This window comes from Rhinoderma darwinii, chromosome 1 (genome assembly GCF_050947455.1).
Source record: "Rhinoderma darwinii isolate aRhiDar2 chromosome 1, aRhiDar2.hap1, whole genome shotgun sequence".
Classification (NCBI taxonomy): Eukaryota; Metazoa; Chordata; class Amphibia; order Anura; family Rhinodermatidae; genus Rhinoderma; species Rhinoderma darwinii.
This window is the reverse complement of record NC_134687.1, coordinates 639,410,954-639,433,949: the sequence shown is the minus strand read 5'-3', so window position 1 is coordinate 639,433,949 and position 22,996 is coordinate 639,410,954. Positions and strand designations below refer to the sequence as shown.

General features: G+C 41.1%; 1 protein-coding gene across 1 annotated transcript in view; it reads left to right on the top strand.

Annotated features, from left to right (window-relative positions):
• The window catches only part of LOC142656098 (uncharacterized), an 88,638-nt gene that overhangs the window by 33,294 nt on the left and 32,348 nt on the right, over nucleotides 1–22,996 (top strand). The window contains exons 2-5 of the mRNA XM_075831009.1: nucleotides 16,713–16,795; nucleotides 17,438–17,592; nucleotides 18,070–18,237; nucleotides 18,322–18,445. Of these exons, the coding sequence (XP_075687124.1) occupies nucleotides 16,747–16,795; nucleotides 17,438–17,592; nucleotides 18,070–18,237; nucleotides 18,322–18,445 (496 nt within the window). The 5' untranslated portion in view covers nucleotides 16,713–16,746. The remainder of the gene's footprint in view (nucleotides 1–16,712; nucleotides 16,796–17,437; nucleotides 17,593–18,069; nucleotides 18,238–18,321; nucleotides 18,446–22,996) is intronic.

Genomic DNA, 22,996 nt, shown 5'->3' with positions numbered 1-22,996 from the left:
CACATGATGGTGGTGGTGAGATGACGTGTTACATGTGGAGTTACTGTAATATATGATGTATAGAATATAATATAATAGTTACAGGCGCAGTAGTCACATGATGGCGGTGGTGAGATGACGTGTTACATGTGGAGTTACTGTAATATATGATGTATATAATATAATATAATAGTTACAGGCGCAGTAGTCACATGATGGCGGTGGTGAGATGACATGTTACATGTGGAGTTACTGTAATATATGATGTATATAATATAATAGTTACAGGCGCAGTAGTCACATGATGGCGGTGGTGAGATGACGTGTTACATGTGGAGTTACTGTAATATATGATGTATAGAATATAATATAATAGTTACAGGAGCAGTAGTCACATGATGGCGGTGGTGAGATGACGTGTTACATGTGGAGTTACTGTAATATATGATGTATAGAATATAATATAATAGTTACAGGTGCAGTAGTCACATGATGGCGGTGGTGAGATGACCTGTTACATGTGGAGTTACTGTAATATATGATGTATAGAATATAATATAATAGTTACAGGCGCAGTAGTCACATGATGGCGGTGGTGAGATGACGCGTTACATGTGGAGTTACTGTAATATATGATGTATAGAATATAATATAATAGTTACAGGCGCACTAGTCACATGATGGCGGTGGTGAGATGATGTGTTACATGTGGAGTTACTGTAATATATGATGTATAGAATATAATAGTTACAGGCGCAGTAGTCACATGATGGCGGTGATGGTGAGATGACGTGTTACATGTGGAGTTACTGTAATATATGATGTATAGAATATAATATAATAGTTACAGGTGCAGTAGTCACATGATGGTGGTGGTGAGATGACATGTTACATGTGGAGTTACTGTAATATATGATGTATAGAATATAATAGGTGCAGTAGTCACATGATGGCGGTGGTGAGATGACGTGTTACATGTGGAGTTACTGTAATATATGATGTATAGAATATAATATAATAGTTACAGGTGCAGTAGTCACATGATGGTGGTGGTGAGATGACGTGTTACATGTGGAGTTACTGTAATATATGATGTATAGAATATAATATAATAGTTACAGGCGCAGTAGTCACATGATGGCGGTGGTGAGATGACATGTTACATGTGGAGTTACTGTAATATATGATGTATATAATATAATAGTTACAGGCGCAGTAGTCACATGATGGCGGTGGTGAGATGACGTGTTACATGTGGAGTTACTGTAATATATGATGTATAGAATATAATATAATAGTTACAGGCGCAGTAGTCACATGATGGTGGTGGTGAGATGACGTGTTACATGTGGAGTTACTGTAATATATGATGTATATAATATAATATAATAGTTACAGGCGCAGTAGTCACATGATGGTGGTGGTGAGATGACGTGTTACATGTGGAGTTACTGTAATATATGATGTATAGAATATAATATAATAGTTACAGGCGCAGTAGTCACATGATGGCGGTGGTGAGATGACGTGTTACATGTGGAGTTACTGTAATATATGATGTATATAATATAATATAATAGTTACAGGCGCAGTAGTCACATGATGGCGGTGGTGAGATGACATGTTACATGTGGAGTTACTGTAATATATGATGTATATAATATAATAGTTACAGGCGCAGTAGTCACATGATGGCGGTGGTGAGATGACGTGTTACATGTGGAGTTACTGTAATATATGATGTATAGAATATAATATAATAGTTACAGGTGTAGTAGTCACATGATGGTGGTGGTGAGATGACGTGTTACATGTGGAGTTACTGTAATATATGATGTATATAATATAATATAATAGTTACAGGTGCAGTAGTCACATGATGGTGGTGGTGAGATGACGTGTTACATGTGGAGTTACTGTAATATATGATGTATAGAATATAATATAATAGTTACAGGTGCAGTAGTCACATGATGGCGGTGGTGAGATGACATGTTACATGTGGAGTTACTGTAATATATGATTAATATAATATAATAGTTACAGGCGCAGTAGTCACATGATGGCGGTGGTGAGATGACATGTTACATGTGGAGTTACTGTAATATATGATGTATATAATATAATAGTTACAGGCGCAGTAGTCACATGATGGCGGTGGTGAGATGACGTGTTACATGTGGAGTTACTGTAATATATGATGTATAGAATATAATATAATAGTTACAGGCGCAGTAGTCACATGATGGTGGTGGTGAGATGACGTGTTACATGTGGAGTTACTGTAATATATGATGTATATAATATAATAGTTACAGGCGCAGTAGTCACATGATGGTGGTGGTGAGATGACGTGTTACATGTGGAGTTACTGTAATATATGATGTATAGAATATAATATAATAGTTACAGGCGCAGTAGTCACATGATGGCGGTGGTGAGATGACGTGTTACATGTGGAGTTACTGTAATATATGATGTATATAATATAATATAATAGTTACAGGCGCAGTAGTCACATGATGGCGGTGGTGAGATGACATGTTACATGTGGAGTTACTGTAATATATGATGTATATAATATAATAGTTACAGGCGCAGTAGTCACATGATGGCGGTGGTGAGATGACATGTTACATGTGGAGTTACTGTAATATATGATGTATATAATATAATAGTTACAGGCGCAGTAGTCACATGATGGCGGTGGTGAGATGACGTGTTACATGTGGAGTTACTGTAATATATGATGTATAGAATATAATATAATAGTTACAGGAGCAGTAGTCACATGATGGCGGTGGTGAGATGACGTGTTACATGTAGAGTTACTGTAATATATGAGGTATATAATATAATATAATAGTTACAGGCGCAGTAGTCACATGATGGCGGTGGTGAGATGACCTGTTACATGTGGAGTTACTGTAATATATGATGTATAGAATATAATATAATAGTTACAGGAGCAGTAGTCACATGATGGCGGTGGTGAGATGACGTGTTACATGTGGAGTTACTGTAATATATGATGTATAGAATATAATATAATAGTTACAGGCGCAGTAGTCACATGATGGCGGTGGTGAGATGACATGTTACATGTGGAGTTACTGTAATATATGATGTATAGAATATAATATAATAGTTACAGGCGCAGTAGTCACATGATGGCGGTGGTGAGATGACATGTTACATGTGGAGTTACTGTAATATATGATGTATATAATATAATATAATAGTTACAGGTGCAGTAGTCACATGATGGTTGTGGTGAGATGACGTGTTACATGTGGAGTTACTGTAATATATGATGTATATAATATAATAGTTACAGGCGCAGTAGTCACATGATGGCGGTGGTGAGATGACGTGTTACATGTGGTGTTACTGTAATATATGATGTATAGAATATAATATAATAGTTACAGGAGCAGTAGTCACATGATGGCGGTGGTGAGATGACGTGTTACATGTGGAGTTACTGTAATATATGATGTATATAATATAATATAATAGTTACAGGCGCAGTAGTCACATGATGGCGGTGGTGAGATGACGTGTTACATGTGGAGTTACTGTAATATATGATGTATATAATATAATAGTTACAGGCGCAGTAGTCACATGATGGGGGTGGTGAGATGACATGTTACATGTGGAGTTACTGTAATATATGATGTATATAATATAATAGTTACAGGCGCAGTAGTCACATGATGGCGGTGGTGAGATGACGTGTTACATGTGAAGTTACTGTAATATATGATGTATAGAATATAATAGTTACAGGTGCAGTAGTCACATGATGGTGGTGGTGAGATGACGTGTTACATGTGGAGTTACTGTAATATATGATGTATAGAATATAATATAATAGTTACAGGTGCAGTAGTCACATGATGGCGGTGGTGAGATCACATGTTACATGTGGAGTTACTGTAATATATGATGTATATAATATAATAGTTACAGGTGCAGTAGTCACATGATGGTGGTGGTGAGATGACCTGTTACATGTGGAGTTACTGTAATATATGATGTATATAATATAATAGTTACAGGCGCAGTAGTCACATGATGGTGGTGGTGAGATGACGTGTTACATGTGGAGTTACTGTAATATATGATGTATATAATATAATATAATAGTTACAGGTGCAGTAGTCACATGATGGCGGTGGTGAGATGACCTGTTACATGTGGAGTTACTGTAATATATGATGTATAGAATATAATAGTTACAGGCGCAGTAGTCACATGATGGCGGTGGTGAGATGACGTGTTACATGTGGAGTTACTGTAATATATGATGTATAGAATATAATATAATAGTTACAGGCGCAGTAGTCACATGATGGTGGTGGTGAGATGACGTGTTACATGTGGAGTTACTGTAATATATGATGTATATAATATAATAGTTACAGGCGCAGTAGTCACATGATGGCGGTGGTGAGATGACGTGTTACATGTGGAGTTACTGTAATATATGATGTATAGAATATAATATAATAGTTACAGGCGCAGTAGTCACATGATGGCGGTGGTGAGATGACGCGTTACATGTGGAGTTACTGTAATATATGATGTATAGAATATAATATAATAGTTACAGGCGCACTAGTCACATGATGGCGGTGGTGAGATGATGTGTTACATGTGGAGTTACTGTAATATATGATGTATAGAATATAATAGTTACAGGCGCAGTAGTCACATGATGGCGGTGATGGTGAGATGACGTGTTACATGTGGAGTTACTGTAATATATGATGTATAGAATATAATATAATAGTTACAGGTGCAGTAGTCACATGATGATGGTGGTGGTGAGATGACATGTTACATGTGGAGTTACTGTAATATATGATGTATAGAATATAATAGGTGCAGTAGTCACATGATGGCGGTGGTGAGATGACGTGTTACATGTGGAGTTACTGTAATATATGATGTATAGAATATAATATAATAGTTACAGGCGCAGTAGTCACATGATGGCGGTGGTGAGATGACGTGTTACATGTGGAGTTACTGTAATATATGATGTATAGAATATAATATAATAGTTACAGGTGCAGTAGTCACATGATGGCGGTGGTGAGATGACGTGTTACATGTGGAGTTACTGTAATATATGATGTATAGAATATAATATAATAGTTACAGGCGCAGTAGTCACGTGATGGCGGTGGTGAGATGACGTGTTACATGTGGAGTTACTGTAATATATGATGTATAGAATATAATATAATCGTTACAGGTGCAGTAGTCACATGATGGTGGTGGTGAGATGACGTGTTACATGTGGAGTTACTGTAATATATGATGTATATAATATAATAGTTACAGGCGCAGTAGTCACATGATGGCGGTGGTGAGATGATGTGTTACATGTGGAGTTACTGTAATATATGATGTATAGAATATAATATAATAGTTACAGGCGCAGTAGTCACATGATGGTGGTGGTGAGATGACGTGTTACATGTGGAGTTACTGTAATATATGATGTATAGAATATAATATAATAGTTACAGGTGCAGTAGTCACATGATGGCGGTGGTGAGATGACGTATTACATGTGGAGTTACTGTAATATATGATGTATAGAATATAATATAATAGTTACAGGTGCAGTAGTCACATGATGGCGGTGGTGAGATGACGTGTTACATGTGGAGTTACTGTAATATATGATGTATAGAATATAATATAATAGTTACAGGCGCAGTAGTCACATGATGGCGGTGGTGAGATGACGTGTTACATGTGGAGTTACTGTAATATATGATGCATAGAATATAATATAATAGTTACAGGCGCAGTAGTCACATGATGGAGGTGGTGAGATGACGTGTTACATGTGGAGTTACTGTAATATATGATGTATAGAATATAATATAATAGTTACAGGCGCAGTAGTCACATGATGGCGGTGGTGAGATGACGTGTTACATGTGGAGTTACTGTAATATATGATGTATAGAGTATAATATAATAGTTACAGGTGCAGTAGTCACATGATGGCGGTGATTAGATGACATGTTACATGTGGAGTTACTGTAATATATGATGTATAGAATATAATATAATCGTTACAGGTGCAGTAGTCACATGATGGTGGTGATGAGATGACGTGTTACATGTGGAGTTACTGTAATATATGATGTATAGAATATAATATAATCGTTACAGGTGCAGTAGTCACATGATGGCGGTGGTGAGATGACGTGTTACATGTGGAGTTACTGTAATATATGATGTATAGAATATAATATAGTTACAGGCGCAGTAGTCACATGATGGTGGTGGTGAGATGACGTGTTACATGTGGAGTTACTGTAATATATGATGTATAGAATATAATATAATAGTTACAGGTGCAGTAGTCACATGATGGTGGTGGTGAGATGACGTGTTACATGTGGAGTTACTGTAATATATGATGTATAGAATAGAATATAATAGTTACAGGTGCAGTAGTCACATGATGGCGGTGGTGAGATGACGTGTTACATGTGGAGTTACTGTAATATATGATGTATATAATATAATAGTTACAGGCGCAGTAGTCACATGATGGCGGTGGTGAGATGACGTGTTACATGTGGAGTTACTGTAATATATGATGTATATAATATAATAGTTACAGGCGCAGTAGTCACATGATGGCGGTGGTGAGATGATGTGTTACATGTGGAGTTACTGTAATATATGATGTATAGAATATAATATAATAGTTACAGGTGCAGTAGTCACATGGTGGTGGTGAGATGACGTGTTACATGTGGAGTTACTGTAATATATGATGTATAGAATATAATATAATAGTTACAGGCGCAGTAGTCACATGATGGTGGTGGTGAGATGACATGTTACATGTGGAGTTACTGTAATATATGATGTATAGAATATAATAGTTACAGGCTCAGTAGTCACATGATGGCGGTGGTGAGATGACGTGTTACATGTGGAGTTACTGTAATATATGATGTATATAATATAATAGTTACAGGTGCAGTAGTCACATGATGGTGGTGGTGAGATGACGTGTTACATGTGGAGTTACTGTAATATATGATGTATAGAATATAATAGTTACATGCGCAGTAGTCACATGATGGCGGTGGTGAGATGACGTGTTACATGTGGAGTTACTGTAATATATGATGTATAGAATATAATAGTTACATGCGCAGTAGTCACATGATGGCGGTGGTGAGATGACGTGTTACATGTGGAGTTACTGTAATATATGATGTATAGAATATAATATAATAGTTACAGGCGCAGTAGTCACATGATGGAGGTGGTGAGATGATGTGTTACATGTGGAGTTACTGTAATATATGATGTATAGAATATAATAGTTACAGGTGCAGTAGTCACATGATGGTGGTGGTGAGATGACGTGTTACATGTGGAGTTACTGTAATATATGATGTATAGAATATAATATAATAGTTACAGGCACAGTAGTCACATGATGGCGGTGGTGAGATGACGTGTTACATGTGGAGTTACTGTAATATATGATGTATAGAATATAATCGTTACAGGCGCAGTAGTCACATGATGGCGGTGGTGAGATGACATGTTACATGTGGAGTTACTGTAATATATGATGTATAGAATATAATCGTTACAGGCGCAGTAGTCACATGATGGCGGTGGTGAGATGACGTGTTACATGTGGAGTTACTGTAATATATGATGTATAGAATATAATAGTTACAGGCGCAGTAGTCACATGATGGCGGTGGTGAGATGACGTGTTACATGTGGAGTTACTGTAATATATGATGTATAGAATATAATAGTTACAGGCGCAGTAGTCACATGATGGCGGTGGTGAGATGATGTGTTACATGTGGAGTTACTGTAATATATGATGTATAGAATATAATATAATAGTTACAGGCGCAGTAGTCACATGATGGCGGTGGTGAGATGACGTGTTACATGTGGAGTTACTGTAATATATGATGTATAGAATATAATAGTTACAGGCGCAGTAGTCACATGATGGCGGTGGTGAGATGATGTGTTACATGTGGAGTTACTGTAATATATGATGTATAGAATATAATATAATAGTTACAGGCGCAGTAGTCACATGATGGCGGTGGTGAGATGACGTGTTACATGTGGAGTTACTGTAATATATGATGTATAGAATATAATAGTTACAGGTGCAGTAGTCACATGATGGCGGTGGTGAGATGACGTGTTACATGTGGAGTTACTGTAATATATGATGTATAGAATATAATATAATAGTTACAGGTGCAGTAGTCACATGATGGTGGTGGTGAGATGACGTGTTACATGTGGAGTTACTGTAATATATGATGTATAGAATATAATATAATAGTTACAGGCGCAGTAGTCACATGATGGCGGTGGTGAGATGACGTGTTACATGTGGAGTTACTGTAATATACGATGTATAGAATATAATATAATTACAGGTGCAGTAGTCACATGATGGCGGTGGTGAGATGACGTGTTACATGTGGAGTTACTGTAATATATGATGTATAGAATATAATATAATAGTTACAGGCGCAGTAGTCACATGATGGCGGTGGTGAGATGACGTGTTACATGTGGAGTTACTGTAATATATGATGTATATAATATAATAGTTACAGGCGCAGTAGTCACATGATGGCGGTGGTGAGATGACGTGTTACATGTGGAGTTACTGTAATATATGATGTATAGAATATAATATAATAGTTACAGGTGCAGTAGTCACATGATGGTGGTGGTGAGATGACGTGTTACATGTGGAGTTACTGTAATATATGATGTATAGAATATAATATAATAGTTACAGGCGCAGTAGTCACATGATGATGGTGGTGGTGAGATGACGTGTTACATGTGGAGTTACTGTAATATATGATGTATAGAATATAATATAATAGTTACAGGTGCAGTAGTCACATGATGGCGGTGGTGAGATGACGTGTTACATGTGGAGTTACTGTAATATATGATGTATAGAATATAATATAATAGTTACAGGCGCAGTAGTCACATGATGGAGGTGGTGAGAGGACGTGTTACATGTGGAGTTACTGTAATATATGATGTATAGAATATAATATAATAGTTACAGGTGCAGTAGTCACATGATGGCGGTGGTGAGATGACGTGTTACATGTGGAGTTACTGTAATATATGATGTATAGAATATAATATAATAGTTACAGGCGCAGTAGTCACATGATGGCGGTGGTGAGATGACGTGTTACATGTGGAGTTACTGTAATATATGATGTATAGAATATAATATAATAGTTACAGGCGCAGTAGTCACATGATGGCGGTGGTGAGATGACGTGTTACATGTGGAGTTACTGTAATATATGATGTATAGAATATAATATAATAGTTACAGGCGCAGTAGTCACATGATGGTGGTGGTGAGATGACGTGTTACATGTGGAGTTACTGTAATATATGATGTATAGAATATAATATAATAGTTACAGGCGCAGTAGTCACATGATGGCGGTGGTGAGATGACGTGTTACATGTGGAGTTACTGTAATATATGATGTATATAATATAATAGTTACAGGCGCGGTAGTCACATGATGGCGGTGGTGAGATGACATGTTACATGTGGAGTTACTGTAATATATGATGTATAGAATATAATATAATAGTTACAGGTGCAGTAGTCACATGATGGCGGTGGTGAGATGACGTGTTACATGTGGAGTTACTGTAATATATGATGTATAGAATATAATATAATAGTTACAGGCGCAGTAGTCACATGATGGCGGTGGTGAGATGACGTGTTACATGTGGAGTTACTGTAATATATGATGTATATAATATAATAGTTACAGGTGCAGTAGTCACATGGTGGTGGTGGTGAGATGACGTGTTACATGTGGAGTTACTGTAATATATGATGTATAGAATATAATATAATAGTTACAGGCGCAGTAGTCACATGATGGTGGTGGTGAGATGACGTGTTACATGTGGAGTTACTGTAATATATGATGTATAGAATATAATATAATAGTTACAGGTGCAGTAGTCACATGATGATGGTGGTGAGATGACGTGTTACATGTGGAGTTACTGTAATATATGATGTATAGAATATAATATAATAGTTACAGGCGCAGTAGTCACATGATGGCGGTGGTGAGATGACGTGTTACATGTGGAGTTACTGTAATATATGATGTATAGAATATAATAGTTACATGCGCAGTAGTCACATGATGGCGGTGGTGAGATGACGTGTTACATGTGGAGTTACTGTAATATATGATGTATAGAATATAATAGTTACAGGCGCAGTAGTCACATGATGGCGGTGGTGAGATGACGTGTTACATGTGGAGTTACTGTAATATATGATGTATAGAATATAATATAATAGTTACAGGTGCAGTAGTCACATGATGGTGGTGGTGAGATGACGTGTTACATGTGGAGTTACTGTAATATATGATGTATAGAATATAATAGTTACAGGCGCAGTAGTCACATGATGGTGGTGGTGAGATGACGTGTTACATGTGGAGTTACTGTAATATATGATGTGTATAATATAATATAATAGTTACAGGCGCAGTAGTCACATGATGGCGGTGGTGAGATGACGTGTTACATGTGGAGTTACTGTAATATATGATGTATAGAATATAATATAATAGTTACAGGCGCAGTAGTCACATGATGGCGGTGGTGAGATGACGTGTTACATGTGGAGTTACTGTAATATATGATGTATAGAATATAATATAATAGTTACAGGCGCAGTAGTCACATGATGGCGGTGGTGAGATGACGTGTTACATGTGGAGTTACTGTAATATATGATGTATATAATATAATAGTTACAGGCGCAGTAGTCACATGATGGCGGTGGTGAGATGACGTGTTACATGTGGAGTTACTGTAATATATGATGTATAGAATATAATATAATAGTTACAGGCGCAGTAGTCACATGATGGCGGTGGTGAGATGACTTGTTACATGTGGAGTTACTGTAATATATGATGTATATAATATAATAGTTACAGGCGCAGTAGTCACATGATGGTGGTGGTGAGATGACGTGTTACATGTGGAGTTACTGTAATATATGATGTATAGAATATAATAGTTACAGGTGCAGTAGTCACATGATGGCGGTGGTGAGATGACGTGTTACATGTGGAGTTACTGTAATATATGATGTATAGAATATAATATAATAGTTACAGGCGCAGTAGTCACATGATGGTGGTGGTGAGATGACGTGTTACATGTGGAGTTACTGTAATATATGATGTATAGAATATAATATAATAGTTACAGGTGCAGTAGTCACATGATGGCGGTGGTGAGATGACGTGTTACATGTGGAGTTACTGTAATATATGATGTATAGAATATAATATAATAGTTACAGGCGCAGTAGTCACATGATGGTGGTGGTGAGATGACGTGTTACATGTGGAGTTACTGTAATATATGATGTATATAATAGTTACAGGCGCAGTAGTCACATGATGGTGGTGGTGAGATGACGTGTTACATGTGGAGTTACTGTAATATATGATGTATAGAATATAATATAATAGTTACAGGCGCAGTAGTCACATGATGGTGGTGGTGAGATGACGTGTTACATGTGGAGTTACTGTAATATATGATGTATAGAATATAATATAATAGTTACAGGCGCAGTAGTCACATGATGGCGGTGGTGAGATGACGTGTTACATGTGGAGTTACTGTAATATATGATGTATAGAATATAATAGTTACAGGCGCAGTAGTCACATGATGGCGGTGGTGAGATGACGTGTTACATGTGGAGTTACTGTAATATATGATGTATATAATATAATAGTTACAGGCGCAGTAGTCACATGATGGCGGTGGTGAGATGACGTGTTACATGTGGAGTTACTGTAATATATGATGTATAGAATATAATTGAAACAGGCATAGTAGTCACGTGATGGCGGTGGTGTGATGACATGTTTCATATCATACACACACACACACACACACACACACACACACACACACACACACACACACACACACTCTGCACTGCCCTGCCAGGACCTTACGTACACACTGAACTCGCCTCACTGCCGGGACCTTACACACTGTACTGCCAGAACTTTACAACATATACACGCACTGCCAGGAGCTTACACACACACACACTGGCGGGTCCTAACACACTACACTGCCGAAACCTTATATACATTTGCACTGCAGTGCCAGGACCTTATGTACACACACTGCCTTGCTAGAACCTTACATACACACTGCACTGCCAGGACCTTACATACACACACTGCACTGCCAGGACCTTACATACACACTGCATTGCCAGGACATTACATATACATGCACTCGCTGCACTGCTGGGACCTAACATTGCACTGCCGGAACCTTACATACATTCGCACTGCACTGCCAGGACCTTACGTGTTTATACACACACACACACACACACACACACACACACACACACACACACACACACACACACACACACACACACAGCATTGCCAAGTCCTTACATACATACACACTGCACTACCTTGACCTTACATACATGCGCACTGGACTGCCTTGACCTTACATACATGCGCACTGGACTGCCTTGACCTTACATACATGCACACTGGACTGCCGGGACCTTACATACACACCCACTCGCTGCACTGCCTGGACCTAACACACTGCACTGCCAGAATCTTACATACATACACACTGCACTACCAGGACCTTATGTACACACTGCACTGCCAGGACCTTATGTACACACTGCACTGCCTGGACATTAAATACATACACACTTCACTTCCGGGATCTTGCATACATACATTCACACTGCACTGCCGGGGCCTGACATACATACATACACACTGCACTGCTGGGACCTTACATACATACATACATACATACACACTGCACTGCCGGGACCTTACATACATACACACTGCACTGCCGGGACCTTACATACATACATACATACATACATACTACACTGCCGGGACCTAACATACTTACACACTGAATTGCACTGCTGGGACCTTGCATGCTTATACCCTGCAGCGCCGGGACCTTACATGCATACACACTGCACTGCCGTGATTTTACATGCATACACACTACGCTGCCGGGACCTTACATGCATGTCCACTGCACTGCCGGGACCTTACATACGGACACACTGCACTGCCGGGACATTACATACATGCACATTCTGCACTGCCAGGACCTTACATACATACACACGCTGCAATGCCATGGCCTTACATACATACATACACACTACACTGCCGGGACCTTGCATACTTGCACACTGAATTGCACTGCCGGGACCTTGCATACATACACTGCACCGCTGGGACCTTACATGCATACACACTGCACTGCTGGGACCTTACATACACACTGCACTGCTGTGACTTTACATGCATACACACTACGCTGCCGGGACCTTACATGCATGTCCACTGCACTGCCGGCACCTTACGTACGGACACACTGCAATGCCAGAACCTTACATACAAACACACTACACTGCCGAGATCTTACATACATGCACATTCTGCACTGCCAGGCCCTTACATACATACACACACTGCAATGCCAGGACTTTACATACATACACATGCTGCAGTGCTAGGACCTTACATACATACACACTACACTGCCGGGACCTTACATAATCGCGCACACGCTAAACTGCGGGAAACTTCGACAGACACACACACACTCGATGCACTGCCGGAACCTTACACACGCACACACTGACGGGATCTTGCATACAGTCTGAGCTCAGAGTCTGCTGCTGCCGCCTGCATTCAGACTATAAGTCCCAGTTTACATGGCGTTTCTTGACGTTGATTTTGACGCAGGAACCGTGTTGGAATCCGCCCCCAAAAAACATCTGAAACCGCCTCCCATTTATTTCACTGGGAGGCGTTTCATTTATGCGGCGGCTTTTAGTCGCTCGTGGTAAAAAAAAGCGGCATGCTCTTTCTTGCCGCGATTCCACCTCTGATCTACCATTGAAATCAATGGGAGGCAGAGAAAGCGCCTTTCACTTCATTTTTTTGCCCGTGGCACTCACACTGGCTGTGAGCGAAAAACGCAGCTGCAGTCGCTGCTAAAAAATTGCAGACAAGTCTGTTCACATCCGTGTCGGTATTAAAAATCTGATGTGTATTTTTGGGCATAAATTCCAGGCTGACTTGTTGTGGGTGTGCAGCAGAGCCGCATGAGAATCCGTCCCATTATCATTCAATGGGGCTAATCCTTGGTGTTTCTACTAGAAAGAAGTAGCATGCTATTTATTTCCATGACAGATTTTTTTTACTGTGGTGGCACAAAAAAATCCACCTGGAAAATTTCCGTCTGTTTTGCGCGCGTAACAAACGCAGCGTTTTTCTTGCGTTGCAGTTCCGTGTGACATCCGTGTACAGTGCGTGTATGCGTATTTTACGCGCATGTCACTCGTTTTTTACGTCAGCAAAATAAACGTAAGGAGGTGTTTTTTATTTTCCTCATTATTTCTTTAGCAACTGTTGCGTGAAAAACGCATGGCACACGGTTGTGCGTCCGTGTGCTGTCCGTGATTTTCACGCACCCATTGACTTCAATGGGTGCGTGATGTGCAAAAAACACACAAGTATAGGACATGCAGTGAGGTTCACGCAGCGGACACACGTTAAATTGCATAGGTCCGTGCGACGTCCGTTGTTTTAACGGGCGTGAAATACGCTCGTGTGAATAAGGCCTAACATAGATGGCAAAATCTATGTAAAATCAGAGACATGTGTAAACAGAGCCTTAGGAGCCGTCATCACAGATATGGTTGTGTTTGATGGGATATAATAGTTCTGCATTCCCCGCTATTTTGTGTTTTGAGTAAAAAGCAAACAAAAATCCTGATATTTAGAGGTACGCGACAGACTACATTATAAGTCACTGAGGTCTATCGCTCACGATTGTTATCTGTCATCAATGGCGGATCATCATTAGGGAGATTTGGGCGGCCACCCAGGGCCCATGGAGCCCATTGCCGCCCAAAGTACAATGCAGTTTAGACGTGTTTTTGCCGCGATTTTGCAGCGAATCGCGTCAAAAAATGTGACAAAACTGAATTGTGTATGTCCTGCAAAAAGACCTTAAGACATAAGGTCACATGACCTTATCACTGCAATTCTTGTTATTGTTTAGAGACCTGCTGGCCACATGACCACAGGTCCTAGTACAGCAGCAAGACTCCACAGAGAAGACTGTGAGGTGAGCTGCTAGGTAAGTATATGGGGATGGATTTGTTTAAGGGGTCTGTATATAGGGGGTTTGGTCTGGGGTCTGTATTTAGGGGGTTTGGTCTGGGGTCTGTATTTATGGGGTCTGTTCTGAGGTCTGTATTTAGGGGGTCTGGGGTCTGTATTTAGGGGGTCTGTATTTAGGGGGTCTGTTCTGGGATCTGTATTTAGGAGGTCTGGGGTCTTGTCTGGGGTCTGTATTTAGGGGGTTTGGTCTGGGGTCTGTATATTTAGGGGGTACACAAAAAATGGTGACAGCACAGTGCGAACACCAATGCCACCTAAGCCACTAAATATGAATAAATATGTATTACTGCTAAATCTAATTTAATTTCTTTAATGCTGGTTCCTACCATCCCCAGATATATGTAGGCTTAGTCCCAGTTCTGGGTGTATGTGCAGCATAGGTTTGCACCTCAGAGGTCGTCTTGTCATGGCAGGTGGGCTCAGACAATTTGAGCAAAATGTGCGCAAGAACCTCACTATTGTAAGTATGTCGATTTAGCAGTAATGCATATTTATTTATATTTAGTGGCTTGGGTGACATTAGTGTTCGCAGTGTGCTGTCGCCATTTTTCGTGCTGTATAAATTTGCAGTCGCAAGGGGTTCTTGCACCTGTATACACGTTTTGTATATTTAGGGGTCTGGTCTGGGGTCTGTATTTAGGGGGTCTGGTCTGGGGTCTGTATTTAGGGGGTCTGGTCTGGGGTCTGTATTTAGGGGTCTGGTCTGGGGTCTGTATTAGTTTATGGGTATCTATTTAGGGAGCCTGGCCTGGGGTCTATATTGGTTTAGTGGTCTTTATTTAGGGGTCTGTATTTAGGGAGTCAGGTCTGGCGGTCATTATTAGAGTAGGGAGTTAGGTCTGGCGTCTGGTCCGTGGTCTTTATTTGTGTGCTTGTTCTGGGGTCTGTAATTATTTAGGGTGCTTGTTCTGGGGTCTCTCTTTGGGGGGGCATGGTCTGGGGTCTGTATTAGTTTAGGGGTCTGTATTTAGGGGGTCTGTATTACTTTTTAGGGGTCTGGGGTCTATATTTAGGGGTCTTGGGTCTGTATTAGTTTATGGGGTCAAGTATGGGGTAGGTATTTAGTGGTCTGGTCCGAGGTCTGTATTTAGGGGGTCTGACCTACGGTCTGTATTTATTTAGGGTGCTTCTTCTGGGGTCTGTATTTTTTTAGGGGGGTCTGGTCTGGGGACTGCGATACTTTAGAATGTCTGGGGTCTGTATGTATTCTAGGATCTAGTCTAGGGTCTGAATTTATTAGTCTGAGTAAAAGGGGTTGTCCGGGCACATCGATAGGTCATCCGTAAGAAAAACCGTTCCGTGCCTGGAAAACCCCTTTAATGTATGGGCCTGGGCCTTGTTGTCTGAATTTGTGTGTTTTTATAGAGGCTGATAATGGCTGCAGAAGCAAAGAGCAAAGATGTCTCATCAGGAGAAGTCGCAATACTGGTCTGTGTCAGATGGAGAAGGTAAAGAGAACGACTTCCATCAGAGAAGACGTCACTTTTGAGTCGCTGGATCTGTCCCCTCTCCTGACATGTCTGTTGTAGGAAATCCTTGTATTCCACATAAAGTCTTTGTGTACCCAGGACTAATAAACAAATGCGTGTTACCGTTCCCATTGTGAAGAGGATGCGTCCCTACACAGTGTGATACAGTCAGCGATGCTTGGAGACTGTCAGTATGTAGGGACACAGCCCTTGGACAAGGGGAATCGTAACTTTTATATTCCCCGGATATGCCATAAATGTCTGATATATGGGGGTCTCACCTCTATGTGGAGAATGAGGGTCCCCCTGACCCGCCTGGTGAGGTGATAACTGCATCCAGGTGGAGAATGAATGGATAGGTGACCACACATATGCACGACTCTCTCCATTCACTTGTATAGGAGTTCCAGAAACAGCCGCGCACGGGCAAAGGTGGAGCCGCATCTATCAGACATTTCTGGCATATCCTGGGGAGAAATGTCCGTGTTGGGAATACCCCTTTATTCCATGTGGTGACGGCTCTGAGAAGATGTTTCTCTCAATGATCAATAAGTGAGGTTCTGTATGTCACACATTATGTTGTCCCCTGTGTGATCTCCATCTTCTCCTTTCTTCATAAAGACGTCTGCAGTACTAGATCCTCCAGTTTCCTCATCTTCTACTCCACAACGTTCCTTCTCCTGAATGACCCACCAAGGATGGACAAGGACAGGAATGAAATGAGCAGAAGAATATTAGACTTCACCTTGGAGATCATCTACCTGCTGAGCGGAGAGGTAAACTTTTCTACATTATAGAACCAGTCACACATAGGGAAGGGACAATACATAATAGGAAGTAACAGGAAGAATCTAGTGTCCTGTATAACAGCGTCCAGACCTTACAAGTGACGTCAAGAAGCTGAAGATCAGCCACCAATATGGTCAGTTATGTGTCATGTCACCAATGCAGCAATAGTAATGTTGTAGAGCAATGAGAATGACAAGGAACCAGGAGGATCAGGATGACCTCTATATAGAAACATAGGAGATGACGGCAGGAGGAGAGCACATGGTCCATCTAGTCACCCCCAATATTATTTCCTTTTTAGTTTTGGCCTCGTTCTATTTTCTCAATGTCTTTTTGTAGGTGAGGTCTCCAGTATTACAGATGTGGGGTCACTAGAGCTCTATACAGCGGGGTCACAATCTCCCTCTTTCTACTAAGGGGGGAATACTGTGTTCAGTTCTCTAAGAGTGTCTCTCCATACACAGGAGTACACAATAGTGAAGAAGACATCGGGTGACTGTACGACTCCCATCATCCATGAGTCAGGAGGATGGAGCAGTTGTCCCATCACAGAGCCTCCCCCTCACTTCCGGATACATGAGAAGAAGATCTTAGAATTGATCTACAAGATGACGGAGCTGCTGACTGGAGAGGTGACACTGCTGGGAATGCTGGGAAATTCTACAGTAACAGCACTGGAGGTGTCTGGGTAATGACTGTATCATTGTGTGTGTCAGGTTCCTATAAGGTGTCAGGATGTCACTGTCTATCTCTCCATGGAGGAGTGGGAGTATCTAGAAGGACGCAAGGATCTGTACGAGGAGGTCATGATGGAGAACTACCGGCCCCGCACATCACAAGGTAAGAAGAGACCGATAGAGAACACCTGTTGTAAATCTGTGATGTTGGGGCCATTACTTTACACATCTATGCACATTTGTGGGGAGGGTACTTTATGTGTGGAACAAGAAAATCATGCAAGGTGCAACGAGATTAACCAAGGGATCGCCGTTTCCTTGGTTAGACGGGCACTTCAGGCACAACAAGAACACAGTCCAGTCCAGACAAATGAGGTACAACAGGCACCAGTTTTATTTGTTCTTCAGGCAGTTAAAGAAACAACATAAACAGATACAAAAGAAAATTCTAGGCCGTCTGGCCACTAACTACACGTACGAGGTGGTAACTCAAGAGAGTTGATCCTAGTGCTCAGATTCTCTAACAAAACACACCGGTTGCTTTACTCACAACAGTTTTGTCCCAGGAGCAGAGAGAGATATCAGCGTGTGAACTCTCTGCCTTCATAAGCACACCTCAGTCTTTGCAGGTGATTAGCCATAATCATCTGAAACACCCGAAGTGGCTAAATGGAGTGGGGACCCACTCAACTCTCCCTACTCCAACAGTCAGGCCCTTTTCATGGGTTTTACATAAAGTCCTTGAGCAGGGAAACACAGTTTCCTTGCTACAAAACTCCCTGGCTGCTTTTTAGAACGTATAAGACAGGAATGTGGGTGAAATGTACACTTCTTCAAATACTTTCCCCTGGTCCTGTCACAAAGGTTTTGATCACTTTTTAGTTTTAAATGTTTTTTTTTTACAGCGTACACAGTGCGGGTTAAATAATGATATATTGTAATAGTTACGACTTTTACTGACGCGGCGATACCAATTTTGTTTTTAGTTTTTTTTTTCCTCAAACCTTAATGGGGAAAAGTTGTTTTTTTTTTTTTGGAACTTTTTTTTTTTTGTAGATGTAAAAAAAAAAAAACAACGTTATTTAAATGATACTTTTTTGTACTAGTCCGCTCAGGGGAGTTGAACCAGCGATCGTTGGATCGCTTACACTATATACTGCAATACTAATGTATTGCAGTATATTGTCTTTCTGACAAAGATGGTAGTCCTGGGGGCCTTTATAAGGCCTCCAGGCTGCCATAACAAAAACTGGCATTATAACAGGGGTGTGTAGACTTTTTATATCCACTGTATGTGTGTATATCTGTGTGTATGTATCTATGTGTCTATATGTATGTTTATATATGTACAGTGAAGGAAATAAGTATTTGATCCCTTGCTGATCATAGACCTGCACAAGGCTGGAATGGGCTACAAATCCATAAGTAAGACGCTGGGTGAGAAGGAGACAACGGTTGGTGCAATAGTAAGAAAATGGAAGACCTACAAAATGACTGTCAATCGACATCGATCTGGGGCTCCATGCAAAATCTCACCTCGTGGGGTATCCTTGATCCTCAGGAAGGTGAGAGCTCAGCCAAAAACTACACGGGGGGAACTTGTTAATGATCTCAAGGCAGCTGGGACCACAGTCACCAAGAAAACCATTGGTAACACATTACGCCGTAATGGATTAAAATCCTGCAATGCCCGCAAGGTCCCCCTGCTCAAGAAGGCACATGTACAGGCCCGTCTGAAGTTTGCAAATGAACATCTGGATGATTCTGAGAGTGATTGGGAGAAGGTGCTGTGGTCAGATGAGACTAAAAATTTAGCTCTTTGGCATTAACTCAACTCGCCGTGTTTGGAGGAAGAGAAATGCTGCCTATGACCCAAAGAACACCGTCTCCCCTGTCAAGCATGGTGGTGGAAACATTATGTTTTGGGGTTGTTTCTCTGCTAAGGGCACAGGACTACTTCACCGCATCAATGGGAGAATGGATGGAGCCTTGTACTGTCAAATCCTGAGTGACAACTTCCTTCCCTCCACCAGGACATTAAAAATGGCTCGTGGCTAGGTCTTCCAGCACGACAATGACCCAAAACATACAGCCAAGGCAACAAAGGAGTGGCTCAAAAAGAAGCACATTAAGGTCATGGAGTGGCCTAGCCAGTCTCCAGACCTTAATCCCATCGAAAACTTATGGAGGGAGCTGAAGATCCGAGTTGCCAAGTGACAGCCTCGAAATCTTAATGATTTACAGATAATTTGCAAAGAGGAGTGGGCCAAAATTCCATCTAACGTGTGCAAACCTCATCATCCACTACAAAAAACGTCTGACTGCTGTGCTTGCCAACAAGGGTTTTGCCACCAAGTATTAAGTCTTGTTTGCCAAAGGGATCAAATACTTATTTCTCTGTGCATAATGCAAATAAATATATATAATTTTGACTATGTGATTTATTTTTTTTTTTTAAATATAATCTATCTCTCACTTGTTAAATTAACCTAGCCTAAAAATTCTAGACTGTTCATGTCTTTGACAGTGGGCAAACTTACAAAATCAGCAAGGGATCAAATACTTATATCCTTCACTGTGTATGTGTATGTATATATATATATATATATATATATATATATATATATATATATATATATACCCACAAATACACATGTACATACATATACATCCACTGTACAATCCACTTCGACTGTGAGATATATACATATACACACATACTTGCACTGTTCAGTCTTAACATTAAAACCAGTGACCGGTGAAGTGAAAACATTGATGATTTGGTTACAAAGGTGCCTGACAAGAGGGGTATATTAGGCAGCAAGTGATCAGTCAGTTGTTGATGTTGGAAGCAGAGAAATGTTCAGGTGTAAGGACCTGAGTGACTGTGACAAGGGACAAATTGTGATGTCTAGACGACCAGGTCAGAGCATCTCCAAAATGTCCGATCTTGTGGAGTGTTCCCGGTATGCAGAGGCAAAGATTCAGATTGGCGCCCCCCCCCCCAACTTATTTCTCGTCATCTCCTTCCCCCTCGCCATGTTTGCTTTTTCTAACAATCAATGAGGTGTCATTTTTTTTCACAATTTTTTTAATGTAACTCGAGCATAAAAGAATTTCTACATTTTACAAGTGATATAGTTATATAATGTAATTAACATAAAAATAAATTAAAAGAAAATAAATTAAAGAGGCCACACACAGCCCCCTGTAGATAGCGCCACACACAGCCCCCCTTGTAAAAAGCGCCACACAGCCCGCCTTTTATATAGTGCCACACACAGCCTGCTGCCCCTTTGTAAATAGCGCCACACCCCCCCTGGTAAATAGTGCCACATCCCCCCCCCCTTTTAAATAGCGCCACACTCCTCCCCTTGTGCTTAGCGCCACACTGTGATCAGAGCGGTAGCCTACCGCTACCACTCTCCGCTCTGCCTGGTGTGACTTACCGGAGAAGCCGAGGAGGTAATGCGGCGCAGGCAGCAGCGGAGTTCCTTCCGACTAGGGTTGGTGACAGCCAGGGCCGGCCTTGGGTTGGATGGCGCCCTGTGCGGGCCTCTCTATTGCCGCCCCCTACATAAACCAAAAATTAACCACATATATGGACACAGTGATAACTCTCTGATTAGATAATGTGGTAGATGTTGCCTGCAGTCCTTTGTAACACCACAGGTAACACACAGTGATAACTCTCTGAGTACAGATAGTATTGTTACCTGCAGTCCTATGTAACATCACAGATAACACAGTGATAACTCTCGGAGTATAGATAATGTAGTAGATGTAAGAGACACACACACACACACACTCTAACATATACACATACAAACACAGAGACACACGCTGTATACCATGTCTCCTTGCTGACAGGATAACAGTTCAGGACGGGATGTGGGCGGAGCTTCCTCCTCTGCTTCTCGGCTGTTATTTACTCTGTGTGTGTGTGTAACAGCAGAGCACACAGTAGAGGCAGAGCTCAGTGGCGTCCCCTACATGCTGGGAGGGTGCAGCACGGGAGTGGACCAGTCCCCTGACCTGAGTCATCTGACCTCATGTCACTGGACTGGTCCACTTCCCGGCCATCACAAACCCCAGTCAGAACGCCGCTTCGTGACTTCCTAAAGCTGCTGCAGGTGTCCGACATACAGGGCGCCTATCAGCAGCGATCAGCTTCTCTGTGGTGCCCTCTCCTTCCCTACCACCTAGTTGCGCCCGGGGCACATGCCCTGCCTGCCCCCCCCAGCTATGCCCCTGCCGGTATATACTGGTTAGTACCTACAGAAAGTGGTCCAAGGAAGGACAACAGGCGACAGGGTCATGGGCACCCAAGGTTCATTGATGTGCATGAGGAGCTAAGACTAGTTCATATGGACCGATTCCACAAAAGAGCCACTGTAGCACAAATTGCTTAAAAAGTTACTGCTGGCTATGATAGAAAGGTGTCAGATCACCCAGAGCATGCTTACTGCAGTTGTGGCTGACATCCCAACCCCTCGTTGACGGCTGGGTGCGTGTGCATCGCTTACCTGGGGAAGAGAAAGCACCAGGATGTATTTTATCGAAAATTATTCCTAAAAAAACTCGTCCCGCAAATAACAAGGCCTCAAATAACTATGTAAGACCTCTGGAGTGATCGGAAGAAAGCAGGAATAGATTGGGTGCTGTCACCAGTGGTGGATCATCATCATCCCAGCGGGCCCATGACCTTCCAAAC